This window comes from Amphiura filiformis, chromosome 4 (assembly GCF_039555335.1).
Source record: "Amphiura filiformis chromosome 4, Afil_fr2py, whole genome shotgun sequence".
Taxonomy (NCBI): domain Eukaryota; kingdom Metazoa; phylum Echinodermata; class Ophiuroidea; order Amphilepidida; family Amphiuridae; genus Amphiura; species Amphiura filiformis.
The window spans coordinates 14638203-14652939 of NC_092631.1; the positions used below are offsets into that span (position 1 = coordinate 14638203).

The 14737-nt window shown below is 39.8% G+C and overlaps 1 protein-coding gene across 3 annotated transcripts in view; it reads left to right on the forward strand.

Moving 5' to 3' along the window:
* The first annotated feature begins 5357 nt into the window (after positions 1–5357).
* The window catches only part of LOC140150580 (pituitary tumor-transforming gene 1 protein-interacting protein-like), a 28253-nt gene continuing 18873 nt past the window's right edge, over positions 5358–14737 (forward strand). The window contains exons 1-5 of one of the 3 annotated variants that reach the window (XM_072172620.1): positions 5358–5635; positions 10773–10837; positions 11749–11854; positions 12660–12771; positions 13842–13907. In XM_072172620.1, coding sequence (XP_072028721.1) covers positions 5536–5635; positions 10773–10837; positions 11749–11854; positions 12660–12771; positions 13842–13907 — 449 coding nt within the window. In that variant the 5' untranslated portion in view covers positions 5358–5535. The remainder of the gene's footprint in view (positions 5636–10772; positions 10838–11748; positions 11855–12659; positions 12772–13841; positions 13908–14737) is intronic. The other 2 variants (XM_072172622.1, XM_072172621.1) reach the window with 2 other exon arrangements.

A 14737-nucleotide genomic window follows, 5' to 3' on the forward strand; every position in this document is an offset into this window, starting at 1 on the left:
AAATAGCTAGGAAAAAGAAAAGAGAGAAGGCCACTCCCAAACACAATTGTACAATTTTACTCTTAGCCCTTACTTCGTGAGAAAGGAAACTGGAATTCCAATCTCAGGCCCCGATGCAAAGGCTGTTACACTTAGATTTGATGGGTTAAAATTATAGGTTTAAGCCTTTAGTTCCCCATATCCATTCTTGCTCCAAAACTTGTCAATTTTGCCCTTGAATTGGTTTGTTGTCTTAACATTCGGTGCTTCTTTAGGAAGTTTATTCCATGTATCTACCACTCTCTGGAAGAAGAAAACTTCCTCAGGTTCAGGCCTTTGTGCAGCTGCTTCTTGAAGAGCTTAAAGTTGTGTCCTCTGGTGTCTGTGTTGCGTGACTTGGTGAAGAGCTCCTCTGGTCTGATGTCTTCTAGGCCGTTCAAGATTTTGAATACCTCTATCAGGTCTCCTCTTAATCTTCTGACCTCTAGCGGGTAAAGATTCAATTCTTCAAGCATTTCCTGATATGGTTTGTCTCTTAAACTTGGTACCAGTTTAGTAGCTCTTCTTTGCACCTTTTCGATTTCTTTGATATCGTTGACTTGGTAAGGACTCCATGCCTGCATGGACACACATGTGGACGAACAAAGGCTCTATACAGGATGGAGAAACTCTCTTTATCAATGTACTTGAATTGTACTCTTGATGATTCCCAGACTCGTCATGGTCTTGTTGGCAGCCTTTGTACACTGCATTGATGGTTTGCAGTCATCTGTGATGTAAACACCCAGATCCTTCTCCTCTTTGGCCATCACAATTTCATCATCTCCAAGGACATAGGATCTCTCAGGGTTATCGTTTCCCAGGTGCATGCATTTACATTTTGATGCATTGAAACGAAGGAGCCACGTATCTGACCAGTCCTTGAGTTGGTTGAGATCATCCTGTATAGCATCACTTCCTTCAGAGCTGTCTTGACCCTGTTGTACAGCTTGGTGTCGTCAGCAATTATTTTAGTTGTTGACGTAACTACCTCTGGCAAATCATTGACGTTCAATACAAAGAGTATTGGCCCTAACACTGACCCTTGTGGTACGCCACTCATGACATCGGCCTAGTCTGACAATTCTTTTCTCACTCCAACCTGTTGTTTCCTATCCTGAAGGAAATCCTTGATCCCGTCTAAGATCTTCCCAGAAATCCCATAAGCTCTCAGTTTGCGTAGTCAAGATATAATTATGACATCTACTCCAAATCCTTCATCCAAGCTTCCTGTGATGTCTTCTAGAGTGGTGAGTAAGTTGGTCATGCATGATCTTCCACTTCTGAACCCGTGCTGATCTTCTGAGAGCAGATTGTGTTGGTTGACATGGTTGAGAATGGCATCTCTCAGTAGCGACTCCATGATTTTGCAAGGAACGCTGGTAAGGCTGACTGGTCTGTAGTTGCAAGCCTGGTTTTTTTACCCTTCTTGAATATTGGTGAAACTCTTGCCAGTTTCCAGTCGTCTGGGATACAGCCTTCCTCACCGTTTCCAGTCGTCTGGGATACAGCCTTCCTCACAGTTTCCAGTCGTCTGGGATACAGCCTTCCTCAAGCGATTTCTTAAAGATCCTGAACAGAGGAACAGCCATTTCATTCTTGCATTCTTTGAGAACGTTAGCATGTACTTGATCTATAGGCCTACCTGGTGACTTATCTTGCTTCAACTTATCTAGCTTCTTCACTACATATCATCAAGAGTAAACTCTGCTCCACTGAGCTCTTCCATGTCTGACTTATACGGTCTGCTAGAGTTGGTGGTTCAGTCCCCATCAGGTTCTTTTTTATGTAAAATTCAGTTTCATTCACAATTTTTCATCATTTTTTTGATAATTCTCCCCTTTTTTTCTGGCACCCTGCGTAATAATAGCCTATTGTTAACCCATTTTTTTTTCTCCAACACCTTCCGTCTACCGACGGTCTTACATAAACCGACGGCCATGACGAGCGTCATGATTGGCTACGTCACTGCTGCTGTGTCTTTCTGTATCGCTGATACAGTACATGTTGTATTTCTTCCGAATTGACCGCTTTACTCCAGACTTCAACCATTGCGGCTTCTTGCTTTTCTTCTTCTTGAGTGGAACATGTTCTTGTATGGTTGTTTCATACGCTTCTTTGAAAATGTTCCATGCTTCATTGCAATTCTTAACTTTAAACTCTTCTTCCCAATTCACATTCTTGAAGTGGTTCTTGACCTTAACATAATCACCTTTTGGATGACGTGGTCTCATTGTCGACTCCTTGGAAGTATAGACTTTGTTTCATACTCCCAGAATAGGCCATCATGATCGCTGTTTCCGAGCGGTGCTATAGATGCTCAATGTTGTTTACCATCTGCTCGTCTCTGGAGAAGACAAGATCAAGCATGGATGGTTTCTGGGTAGGCTACCTCTATTTCTTGTAGGCATTTCGACATGTTGCACTATATAGATCTTGTGTTGTGTCAAAGAACTTATGTGCCTCTTCCGTGTCCTCACCACTCTCTATCTTGCCTTGCTTCCAGTTAATTTCAGAGAAATTGTATATAGTCACCCATGAGTAGAAGGTGCAGTGAGTAGCATTCTTAACTTTTGCAGCATGTTCAAGTTAAGTTGCTCGCATAGCTTGCGGTTGTTCTCATCTGTACTGTTAGGACTTCTGTATATAGCATAGTCCAACTAACACTTTCTCATTTTTCTCTAACTCAATCAAACACCACACTGAGCTGTTGAAGTCATTGGAATTGTTGATCTCGTGACAAGCAACCGCTGACAGTGACTCATGAATGTATAGAATGACACCGCCTCCTCTACCGCTTGGTGAAGCTTTGTCATGTTAAGTCTAAACATAGCTGTCAAAGGCAACTTCGCTGTCCATTATTGTGCTGTTACACCAGGACTCTGTTACACCTATATCACATCTGGTTTTAGATCATCAATAGTTGCCTCAAGCTCAGTTCTCTTTCCCGGGGGCACTTCAATATGAAATGGATATAGGTGTAGGGCTGGCACTTTCGCACTAAGGGGCATTCGGTGAGAGCAAAATGTTAAAAATATGGGGTCATTGGGTGAGAGCATGATTTTTGGCATTCGGTGAGAGCAAAATATAAAAAATATGGGGTCATTGGGTGAGAACATGACCTAATTTATAAATGGAATCTTTAAACAGCGCCACGGAAACCTCGAAAATCGAATTTGTAGTTCTAAATGGCTTCAAATTTCTTTGTAACAAAATCAGTGATAGGCCTAAATGAAAGTTGCTGTTCAAATTGAACTTATAAGGGTCTTTGGGTGACAGATCAAATGGAAAAATAGGGGGTCTTTGGGTGACAGAGCATGTGTTCGTAAAAAATATGGGGTCTTTGGGTGACAGCGACGTTGAAAAAGGGGGTCTTAACAGCCCTACATACGCGTCACCTCCAAAGTTGGAGTGCCCCCCCCGGGTTCTCTTATTCATCACGCTCTGGGTATTGGTACAGTAGCAAGCTTCATTACCATTCACTTTCTTTGTAGGTCTATTATCTTCTTGTCTACCGTTGAGCAGCTATCTCTTCATCTCTTGATGTGTCACATCTTTTGTCATGTCTCTTATTTTGATTTTCATGTCTATTGTTAGCAGCTGTCATCTCCTCCCCAGATGTATGTCTCTTGTTGGCTTCTTGTATTCTTTTGGCAGCCTCCTCCTCGTCTCCAGTTGTGCTGTGTCTCTTGTGATCTTGTTATAGAGCTTGTTAGCAACTTTCTCTTCATCTCGATCTCCAGTTGTTTTATGTCTCTTATGAATTTCTTGTCTCCTGTTGACACAGACGTCTGCAAACATTCTTGCCTTGTTTTCAAGGTCATTGGGAAGATCATTTTATATAGGCCTAGTTGCCTTCTGAAGTTCCTTGTTCCCTGGGCTTGTTCTCCCGACTTCTTCTTCTTCCTTGTAAGTGCCTAGGGGGAAGTGGGGCAAATTGGTCCACCTAATGTCCCATTTTGCCCCACCAGATTTTACTCGGCTATAATACTAATACCAGACAACTTGCGACAAGTGACCACTACAAAACAAAAAGTAGGCCCCCTACATCACCAAGTGTCTAGTAGACTTACGTTTCACAAAAATTGGTGCCGGTCGGCCTCCGGCTTCATTATTTTATTAAGGTGTCTTTAAGGCGTCCCATTTTACCCCACTGCAACGATTTTTCTGTAACAGAGGCTGGGGTAAAATGGGACAGCTGGGGTAAATGGGACGCCATTGATTTACTATGGGACTTTTTTTGTTGGGGCAAAATGGGACAGTTTGAGTTAGCACACAGTAAATCAATGGCGTCCCATTTTACCCCAATTTGGCATATTTCTAAAAGAAAGCTTTTCTTATAATTTTAAAAAAAAAAAAGTTACAATTCTTGTCTTATTTAATTGAAAGGGTAGTTTAGAAGTTATTTTTTAATTTGAGAAACACTAATCCGGACCATTGATTCAGATATTGAGCCACAAGTCGTGACCTCTGCTTAGACAAAACAAAAAATGGAATACTTATTTTGATGTGTTAAGCTTACGGCCCTCAGAAGTTCCTGTTTAATGAAGAATGATACTTTTAAACGGTTTGAAATATAAATAGACATTATATCAAAGTTATTTTGTTGCAAAAATGGGCAAAATGTGACTATTTTAAGGTATAAAAGTATTTCCGAAATCACTGTCCCAAATTACCCTGTGTCCCAATTTGCCCCAAGTTACCCTACCTCATATGTATGAGTATTATCGCACTGCGTACAGACAAGCTGTACTTATTTTTACTCTGGAACCTAGAGTAGATTGAGTGTATTTTGAAGTAGGCCTACAGTCAACAGTACCGGGAGGATCCCCTGCTCTTTTCGAATAGCCTGTGACGTTCTTTTACGTGCACACTACATTAATGTGAGAAAATATGCATGTACACGGGACCGACAGCTTAAAGTGCCCTCCGAAGCACTAAGCAAGTAGAGTGAAGTGCCTTGCTCAAGGACACAAAGAGCCGGACCGGGATTCGAACCCTTGACCCTTGGATTCACAGTCCTACGCCTTAACCGCTAGGCCACGCTCTCCTGAAGACTTGTTCTTCATCTTCAATTCACCCCCTGCATGCAGGCTTTCCTTCTTCATGTTCATGACAGGGTTCATGAAAAAATAATGATCAGCGCCACCATTACCCTTGGAAAAGTTTGCTATGACGTCATTGAAATGACCGGACAACTACCAAAATCAAGCCGCAGGCAAAACTAATTTCAAATTACAAATAAATGAAATTCTTGAAATAAGTGAAAATATCAATGGGTAGGATATTTAAAAGCATCAAAAATAATAAAGCCTGGTTTGATCAATTTAACTTACCTAAACTTTACAAGAATCACAAGACGTTCATTTTTACGTACAAATTCATACTCTATGTAAAACGCCCCAGTCCGGAAGACGGAAGTGCGACCTTTGTACTCGTTTGTTATGGTGTAATGTGACATGACGAAGAAATAATAAATTTGTCTTTTTAACGATAATAAAACCTTTTAGTATCAAAATGAATATTCGTTGGAGTATATGTTGTCTTGTTGTTGCCGTCTTTATGTGCCTAGTGCTATGTGCTTCTGCACCAGATCCCGTAACAACGGCTTCACCGGGTGAGTAGTAAGCTTATCATTAATGACTTTCATGCTTTATATTAGGAATTCCAATTGAATGAACGCAGCGCAGCTTTCAACAGCTGTACGCAGTGTATTTTAAAGTACAACACGAACGCACGACCTTGGATACAATTAGCCCTAGAACTCTGACCATAGTATCCGTTTTTACTTCCACTAGGGCCAGAGGCACTTACATTGAAAAATTTGTTGGAGATGCTTGGACGATCCAGTACAAAAAATCAATGCTTGATCGAACCAATACAAATGTGTGTCAGGTCACTAATTAACATGATAAAACCCACTTGAGAACACACAATCGCCAGTCATTTCTAAAGACGCATTTATACTCAATAGCTTTTGCAGAAATCTGAATCGCACGCATGATCAGTGTACTAAATCGCCGTCGTATTTGCCTGCTGAGCATGCGCATGAATCGCTGTTTTTCAAAAGCGACACGTAGGCCTATATTGACACCTATATGTCGGTCAAGGATTCAGTCTGATGATGAGCAACCCATGGGTATAAACACAGCTTTACACAATGACTAATTTACATAGGCACAAAAGACCGTGTTCATGTACTTACTCAGCCAAACATGGCAGAGTAGGTCCCGGATGACGATACATGTTCCTATCTCCTCAACGTTATACCTTTCCAACAAGGAAAGAGATACGAAAAGCGAACGTCTAGATACAATGTTAACCAATCACAAGTGCGTCGCCGTATGATATAATGATGGACGGTCGGTTGGATTCACTTCGCGTCACTCACGCACACAGTCGCACATGCTGGCTTTCATCGCGCAGTGTACGCTAAAAACGTCACGCTATTGAAAGCTGCGTTCATTCAATTGGAATTCCTACTATAATCAAATTAAGTAATTCTTGGCCAAACTGGAACTTGTAGGTATGCTAGGTGAATTCAAATTTGCCATCAAACTGCATCATTTTATATATCAAATCAAAGCCCTTGAGTAAACAAAGCCAAAACTGAAAACCATTTTTTCATAGCACTTTCCGTAGCAAAGTGACAGTTACATCTTGTCAAAGATTGACTTTCATCAAAAAGTTTCAGCTAGCAAAATTCCCCAAAACGGCATTTCGGGGTGTTTCTAGATCTTAGTCTCATTATGATAGAAGCTTTTTTTAATGGAACTGCTATCCAAATCCCACTAAAATTCCATGTCCAAATGACTTATCACCATAAAAAAATCATATATTTGGGTCAAGTGAAGTATAGAAAACATATTTATGTACGTTTCCTTCTTCGGCCAGTTTGTTTAAATTTCTATGTAAATATGCATTGACATTGTCGGCGAATTTGGCTGACTAGCAAATGTGTTAACTAAGGTTTGCCTGGGTTACCTAGAACTTGCGCGTTGCGTCCACGTAGTGTACTAAGCGTGTACGCAGTGCAAGGCGCGTGTATACTTTCTTCTGTACCGCGCTATATTCGCGTGTGTTTATCGCGGAGCCACTAGCTTTCACACTCACAGTGTTCCAGTTTGGCCAAGAATTACTTAATTTGATTATAAATTCATTCAGTGTACTATGTAGCATGGTCATACAATCAAATTAAGTAATTCTTGGCCAAACTGGAACACTGTGAACGCTAGTGGCTCCGCGATAAACACACACGGATATAGCGCGGTACAGAAGAAAGTAGGCCCTATACACATGCCTTACACTGCGTACACGCTTAGTACACTACATGGACGCAACACGCATGTTCCAGTTTGGCCAAGAATTACTTGCATGTAATTTGATTATAGGCGAGATTTTGGGTTATGTAACTGCGCGCATCAAGTCCTGCCATTCGTGTATTAAAATTCAAGTCTATATGAGTCGCAATCACATGCTAGCCAGCATGCTATCCCAAGGTACTCACACCTCCATCACTACAATTTCCACTGAATTCTCGGCACGCAGGTCTGAGATGCCTACGACCTAGCCCGACACATCATGGCCCTATTGGTTCCTTCCTTGCCATAGGCATGATAGGGCCATGACTTCCCTAGTATTGCAAAAAGCGGGGCTCATGGAGGCAGCTGAACCGTGAACTCATGTCGCAGTTTCAAAGGTTCACCTGTCCCTGCATTCATAAAAATACTCATGTGTTCAGTTTTGTGATAATCCTTAAGGGGGTACTACACAGGGACATACTTAGGTTTCAGTTTTCTACTGACCCTCCGGGCCAGTGAAACGGCAAATCTACTGGTCCTGCAATAAATTTACTGGCCCAACTTTTTCAATATGTTCTACTTCAAAAAGTGCAAATAAAGAAGCATGTTCCCAATGCCAAAAAAGGTCCCCTATTTTGACCCAAAAAGTCCCATTCACAAGCGTAGCAAGCGAAAAAAATAGAGGTTTTCAGTCCTTGTCGGTCAAAAAAAGTCCAAATTTTGAACAAAAGTCCACTTTTTAAAAATCCTGGTTACGGGCCTGCACGTTCCAATGCGACTTTTTTAGTTAGAGACTACCAGTTACCAAACTTGACACAATGTATGTTACTTGTGTGTTAACATTATTTTATTCTGTGCCACCATGGACCCTAAAAATCTTTTTCCAGGATCTATATGGTGCCACTTTAATTCAAGCAAACCTGAACATTTTTAATTGTTTTGTACTGAGCGTACTCAATATAGAGAGACTAGTCACTAGTCAGTAGTCCTTCCTTATTAAATCTATAGTTCCAAAAGTTCACAAAAGAAAAGGTTCAAGTATGCGGTATTTGGGATATCGCTATCATCATCAGTGAGATAGAGCATGAAAGAGCTTGGAAATAGTATGTAGGCCTACATCGCCGTAAAAAGCGGCCGTATATTTGCAACTTGCTTGCAATGCAAGGATAAGAATAAATCATTAAATAAAAATATAAATTACACACAGGTGACAAGTGGAGCAGAAACTGTGTCCAATTGTGTCCATCACTGATTATATCTTGCCTCATATGAGTTATATCAGGATCAAAAATCTAGTGGCCCGCCGGGCCAGTATTGGTGGAAGTTTACTGGCCCGAAGCAAAATCAACTGGCCCCGGGCCACCCGGCCAGTGCTTAAATCCGTCCCTGGTACTACACCCATGTGGTAAATTTGTGTATATTTTTGCACTTTTCTCAAAAACTAATAACACACTGGTAACAACAGTTATGTACAGTATATTATTGGGGCAAGGAATCCAATTACTACACTGAAATTTCAGTTACTCAAGCCAAGCGCTTCAGTACATGTATATATGATTGGAAATGAGGTACATCCTAGCGGTACCTTATTTCTTATCATAAATAACAAACCGCTTGTCTTGGGTCACTGAAATTCCAGTGTAGTAATTGCATTTACATAACTTTTGTTACCACTGTGTTATTAGTTTTTGAGAAAAATGCAAATATAGACACAAATTTATCGAGGGGTGTAGTACCCCCTTAAAAATAACACTATGAAGACTTCCTGCATCTATTTTCTTCATTAAATCTGCATTTCACAGCAAAAAAATGAAATTTCTTATATCGCGATATTAAATCCTTATCGCGATGACGATATGTAGAAATAGTGACAGGCGATATATTTATAATTGGTCTCCCATCCACTCAGGAGGCCATGACCAACGAAATGTTCAATGTGTATGAGGGCAGCAGTGGTCTCCCATCCACTCAGGAGGCCATGACCAACGAAATGTTCAATGTGTATGAGGGCAGCAGTGGTCTCCCATCCACTCAGGAGGCCACGACCAACGAAATGTTCAATGTTCATGCAATGCAAAATAGCAGCAAATGGTTGAATTCATACTGTTTTTAATAACGTTTTGGATATAAAGAAGCTGTTTTGAACGATGGCAGTGGATTGAATAAGTATGTTTTGTACTTGTTTATTTGTATACTTGATGCTTCACTGTTTGCCGGGCCGTTTTGCACCCGTATACCAGTGAACTTCTGATATGGCATGCATGCATGTATTGATAAAAATATCGTCAGATGGCGATATCGTGATATGTTTTTGGCCGCGATATGCGAAAGACTGACGATGCCCAAGCCTACACCGTGCCGTGTTATCTCTATGAGACAAAATTTTTGTTATGGTGACGATCGCTACGGTCACAAATTTGGTCATTTTACAGTCTTCAAATGTACCCAAAATTTTCACACATGCACCAAATGTTTTGTTTATAAGTCTTATCTTCACGTGATGAACGGTAAGAAGTGATATTTTGTTAATAAAATTCAATACTGTGTACCCTGGACCAGATAGGCTCAAAAGCCTCAGACCTCCGTAGTGGAAGTTGTAGTGACGGAGGTGTGAGTACAATTGTACCTCGGGCTACCCACAAACTATCCTGCCAGACCAGGGTACCCGGTACAAAAAAATACCACTTTTTACCACTATCACTAGTCTACAAAATGTATGTCTACTTCCTGCGGTTCCTCACTTGAAGATGACACTTGAATACACAAACTTATTTGATGCATGTTTGTAAATTTTGAGCACATTTGAGGATGTAAAATGACCAGACTTGTGACCGTTATCGTCGCTGTGCTCTGAATTCTACCTATTAGTATTATATACTAAGAGGCCGTCAGTGTGACGTCATCACCGCGACCCGAGTTCAGGGTTCCCTGACCAGGGGTAGCGCTAGAACTAAACACCCCAGTGTCCGCAGGGACCCCCGAACTCGCAGAAAATTAAAAAGTAGGGGGTCCTGAGTAGAGTTTGGTGAGTCCGAGTTACACAAATGCAGCATAAATAGTATGTCTGCAATAGCGCTAGATTGAAAAACTGGGGGTCTGCAGGGACCCCTGAACTTACAGAAAATTTAAAAACAGGGGGTCCGAACTCTATTTTGGTGGGTCCGGGACCCCAAAAAGCGACCTAGCGCTACCCCTGTCCCTGACTTTGTAAATGGTACCACGTTCATGGCCTTATGGTGAGGAAGGAATAGGGCCCTGATGTTTTGGGCTAACTTACATGCATGCATGAATCAGGCCAGCATAATGTTGATCGAGAAATTTACAGGTAGATTAGGTAATTCTTGGCCTGCCTTTAATTAATAATTATCTAGATATGCAATTTTATGTACCGGGTACCGTACATTATAAATTTGCATAAATCACAATATAATGATGTGCATTTCTTTTTTACAGATGAGTGTTCAAATTTTTCTGGAGCTGGCAAATGTGATGAGTGTGTCAAAGCTCTAAAAGGAAAGGTAAGTTGATCTACCCCCTCCCCCTTCAAAAAATGCCCCCAGTCAGAACTCTTGCCCCCTGTTCCCCCCAGTAAGAACCCAATATTGTGAAAATTTTCAACATTTAGCAGCAATTTTATGCTAAAATTTGTTGACTTTGCCACCCCCCAAAAAAAATTCACTTTGTCACCCCAATGCCCCCGAAAAAAATCCTGGCCTCCGCCACTGTATTTATTTATAAGACCTTGTGCGCCAGTTGCACATTACCCAACACGCAACTAGCATTTTTAAATTAAAATGAAGTGCTTCATTAAAGTTAGGTGTCGGGTAATTTGACTTTCAAATTTGAGCGCTGGCTCAGGGCACAATTATTTTTAGTGAACACGAGTAATCAGGGAATAAGGCCAAAAAAAATTGTTTGTTTGTCCACGTCCGACCGACCGTGTACCCTGGTCCCGACCATGTTTTTTTTTAATTTTTTTTTTTAATTTGCGTTGAATGTGCTAGTAAAACAGTGGTTAGTATAAATTTAAAGAAAGAAAATGTAAAGAAAATGAACAGTATAACACGCAGAACCATCTCAACAGTTAAACCAGTAAAGTGCTGTGTGTTTTGACTTACATTGTATTTACTCAGTCTTCAAATGGTCAGTTTCAAGTGCAATATCTGTAAAAAATAAAATTAAAAAATCTGACCTACCGACCCAACTGTTACATAAGCCTCTATGGACATTTTGTGCCGGTTGGCCAGCGTCACCATTGTTGTACAAATGTATCCCACCCGGCACCACCTGCCAATGCTACAACCCTGGTGGCTACACCACCGGTTCTGTCAGGGCGCTGGCAGTCAACCTGCAGGTGGGTTTTGCAGCCAGCCCTTACATGATTACGGTGATGAAAACTCTGTCATAACTTTTTATTATTTTATTGCAGTGCTTTTACTGTAAAACAGATAATAAGTGCCAACTATACCCAGTGAAGGAACTGCTGCCTACAAAGGAGTGCGACTTAGGAGCCGCAAGATGGGGAACTTGCGCAAGTGAGTCAATCATCAACAAATTATATTTTGCCCGTGTTGCATATTGCCAGCACTCTTCTTCCTCAGAAGATTGTGTGTGTACATGTGGTTGTGGCTACTTAATTGGTATTGTTTAGACATGCAAGCAAGTAGGTATGTTCTGCCTACTGCCTACATGTATGTTGTCTGACTGTAAATGGCAGTCGATAAAATGAAGGAAGAACTACTATTGTTTTGTTGAAACAGATTGCAAAAATCAGTATCTTAGTGCCAGAGCAAGCCAAGTTCATGGCAACAAGGTGTAATACTTTACCATGACTAGAAATATACCACTAATTGTTAAAGCCATTTTATAACATTTCTGTAAAAATAGATTAGTATTTATTTTCCATAAAATGTTAGCTTTTACTGTCAGATATGTCCCTTTTTAATTTTGAGCCGAACAAGTGAGGTAAAGCATAGAAAATTGGAATTTACTACTAGCGCCCATGCATGTTACTCCAGCGGTTGTAATACGGTGAAATTTCAAAGGCAAGGGTCCGGATTTTTTTTTTTCTTATTTTGAAGCCTGGTTCATGGTATACAAACATTTGATTAGCAGGGCATAATTTAGTGACAAAGTTTTATTTGTATCTGTAGCAATAATTATATAGCAATGATATATGTTTGTGTGATTGCATAGCAATTTAGCTAGATCGTGCAAAATGTGATGTGATACGGGTTTAATATATTAAATGCCCTGTTGATTAGTCGTATTTGAATGTAGTGTAATTATTTTGCGGTATTGTAATTGCTATCTTTTCTTGATTGTTGTTATTCCAAACAGTCAACTTCAAAGCCTTGATTATTTCTATGAGTGTGATAGCTGGTGTGTTAATTCTTAGCATATGCTGTGGCGTCTACTGCTGTTGCTGTCGGTCAAAGGGAAATCGGGCAAAGTGAGTATTTACCTTATGAGTATTTACCTTACCTGCATACTTGTGGCACAATCAAGGGACATTAGTTTATTAAATTTGAAAAAATATTACATTTGAAGGTTTTTGCATTATTGACACTTCAAAAATGTTACATTTTGATGCAAACCCTGTGAAAGTTGGACTTCTGGTTACCTAGGTATAGGCTTCATTTAAGTTGTTGAAGGAAATAAGAAACAAAAGAAAATCAATATTAACGAGGTTCAGACTCATTCCATTGATTGCGCCACATATTCTGAATTGAGATCAGGGTTGATAAACCCGCAATCTGGTAGCTCAGTTTGGTGATGACTGAACTACCAGTTTTTAAAATATCGAGTGAGACAAAGTTTGAAACTCATAGCGAGACCAATAACTTTGGTAAAATTATAAAATAATATCATTGTTATGCAAATGAGTCTTAGTCAATAACAAGCATAATAGAGGTAAACGTAATCATAATAGCTCATAATGGGCTATTCCAGTTGAAATCCATACACCCCCTATGGAAGACATGAACTTAATCTCCCACACAGGGAGTGTAGATTTCAAATGGAGTCGCCCACTCAGGTACTCCCTGTGTGTTAGATTAAGGTCGTGTCTTTCATAGGGGGTGTATGTATTTCATTCAACTGGAATAGCCCATTTCATAAAAATGATGCAAGTAACTCATTCTGTGCTCATGTGCATTCATGTCTGAACTCTGGCTTCTGAATTTGACAGCTTCACTTCAAATGGCTTCACTTGGTCAGTACCATACACATATTATGTGTGAATTTACTGTATTCATTCCATTTAAAACCGCAATATGGGCACTGAAAAAGTTTTACAGTGAAAATTAAAAAAATGTGTCAAAATCTGAATTAAATGATTTTTGGTGCTTTGTTCACTGTTATTTCCTTAAATTTGTGTATAATTTGTTGAACACATAGGTTTTTGCTGTGCCTAGATACCTCGTAGAATTTGCACATGGACGCTGTATTCCAACCGTAGTGTTTATTATTGTTATTTAGCCTTAATCGCTAATTTTATGTTTCTATTTTTTCCTTTACAAGATGGGCAAGAGAAGATGCAAAGGTGGAAAGACAAAAAGAAGAAAGGAAAATGAAACATGAACAAAAGTAAGAAAACTCTTTAATATTCGCCGTAGAAGTGATGTAACAACTGGATTAACTCCCATAGCAATAGGTTAAAACAATTTTTATGAGTACGTTCATGTGGTACCTCTACATTGAACCATACATTGAACGCTGATCACTCACACCTGTAAGATTTAGTATCTTTGAAAAGAGCGGTATTGTATTCAATCTATGATTGCAGACATACACAGGTGATGAGTGCAACCTGCTCAGTGTTCGATTTTCATCAATTTTTTTGTGTAGCAAAAATTGCTACTCACTTCCAGATTTGAGTAGCAATTCCAAAATTTTGAGTAGCAGTTTGTTTTCACCATATTTTATCGATTTTTTTGTATTTTCTTATCTTCTCACAGATTACTCAATCCCAGTACTCAATGCTTAAAAAAATGTTATGCAACTGCAGTGTTGCAGACCGAATGTGGTTCAAAATTCGGCACCTAAACTTCCTAAGCTGATTATCGTGTGCCCTTTCTAAACGCAAAATTTTCCTTCAGTAATCAAGAGAAGTCCTACATTTTTGAGTAGAGGAAACTCATTAATTTATTAGCTGAAGCATTAAAATAATGTGAGTTATCTATGAAATCCTAAAAATCTTGTATAATTTTGGAAGATTGTCACCAAGGACACACGATATTTCCATCTCACCACTGAACTATACACCATATAAACAGTGCTACTTCTATGACGCCATAAAATTAATATGCACGCTTTTAGTTATCTGGTAATACATGGAAGTTTGTCATGGAAATAAATTTGCATACAAGGGAGGATACTGTATTAAGTTTAATGGCGTAAACATCACGATTTAGGGA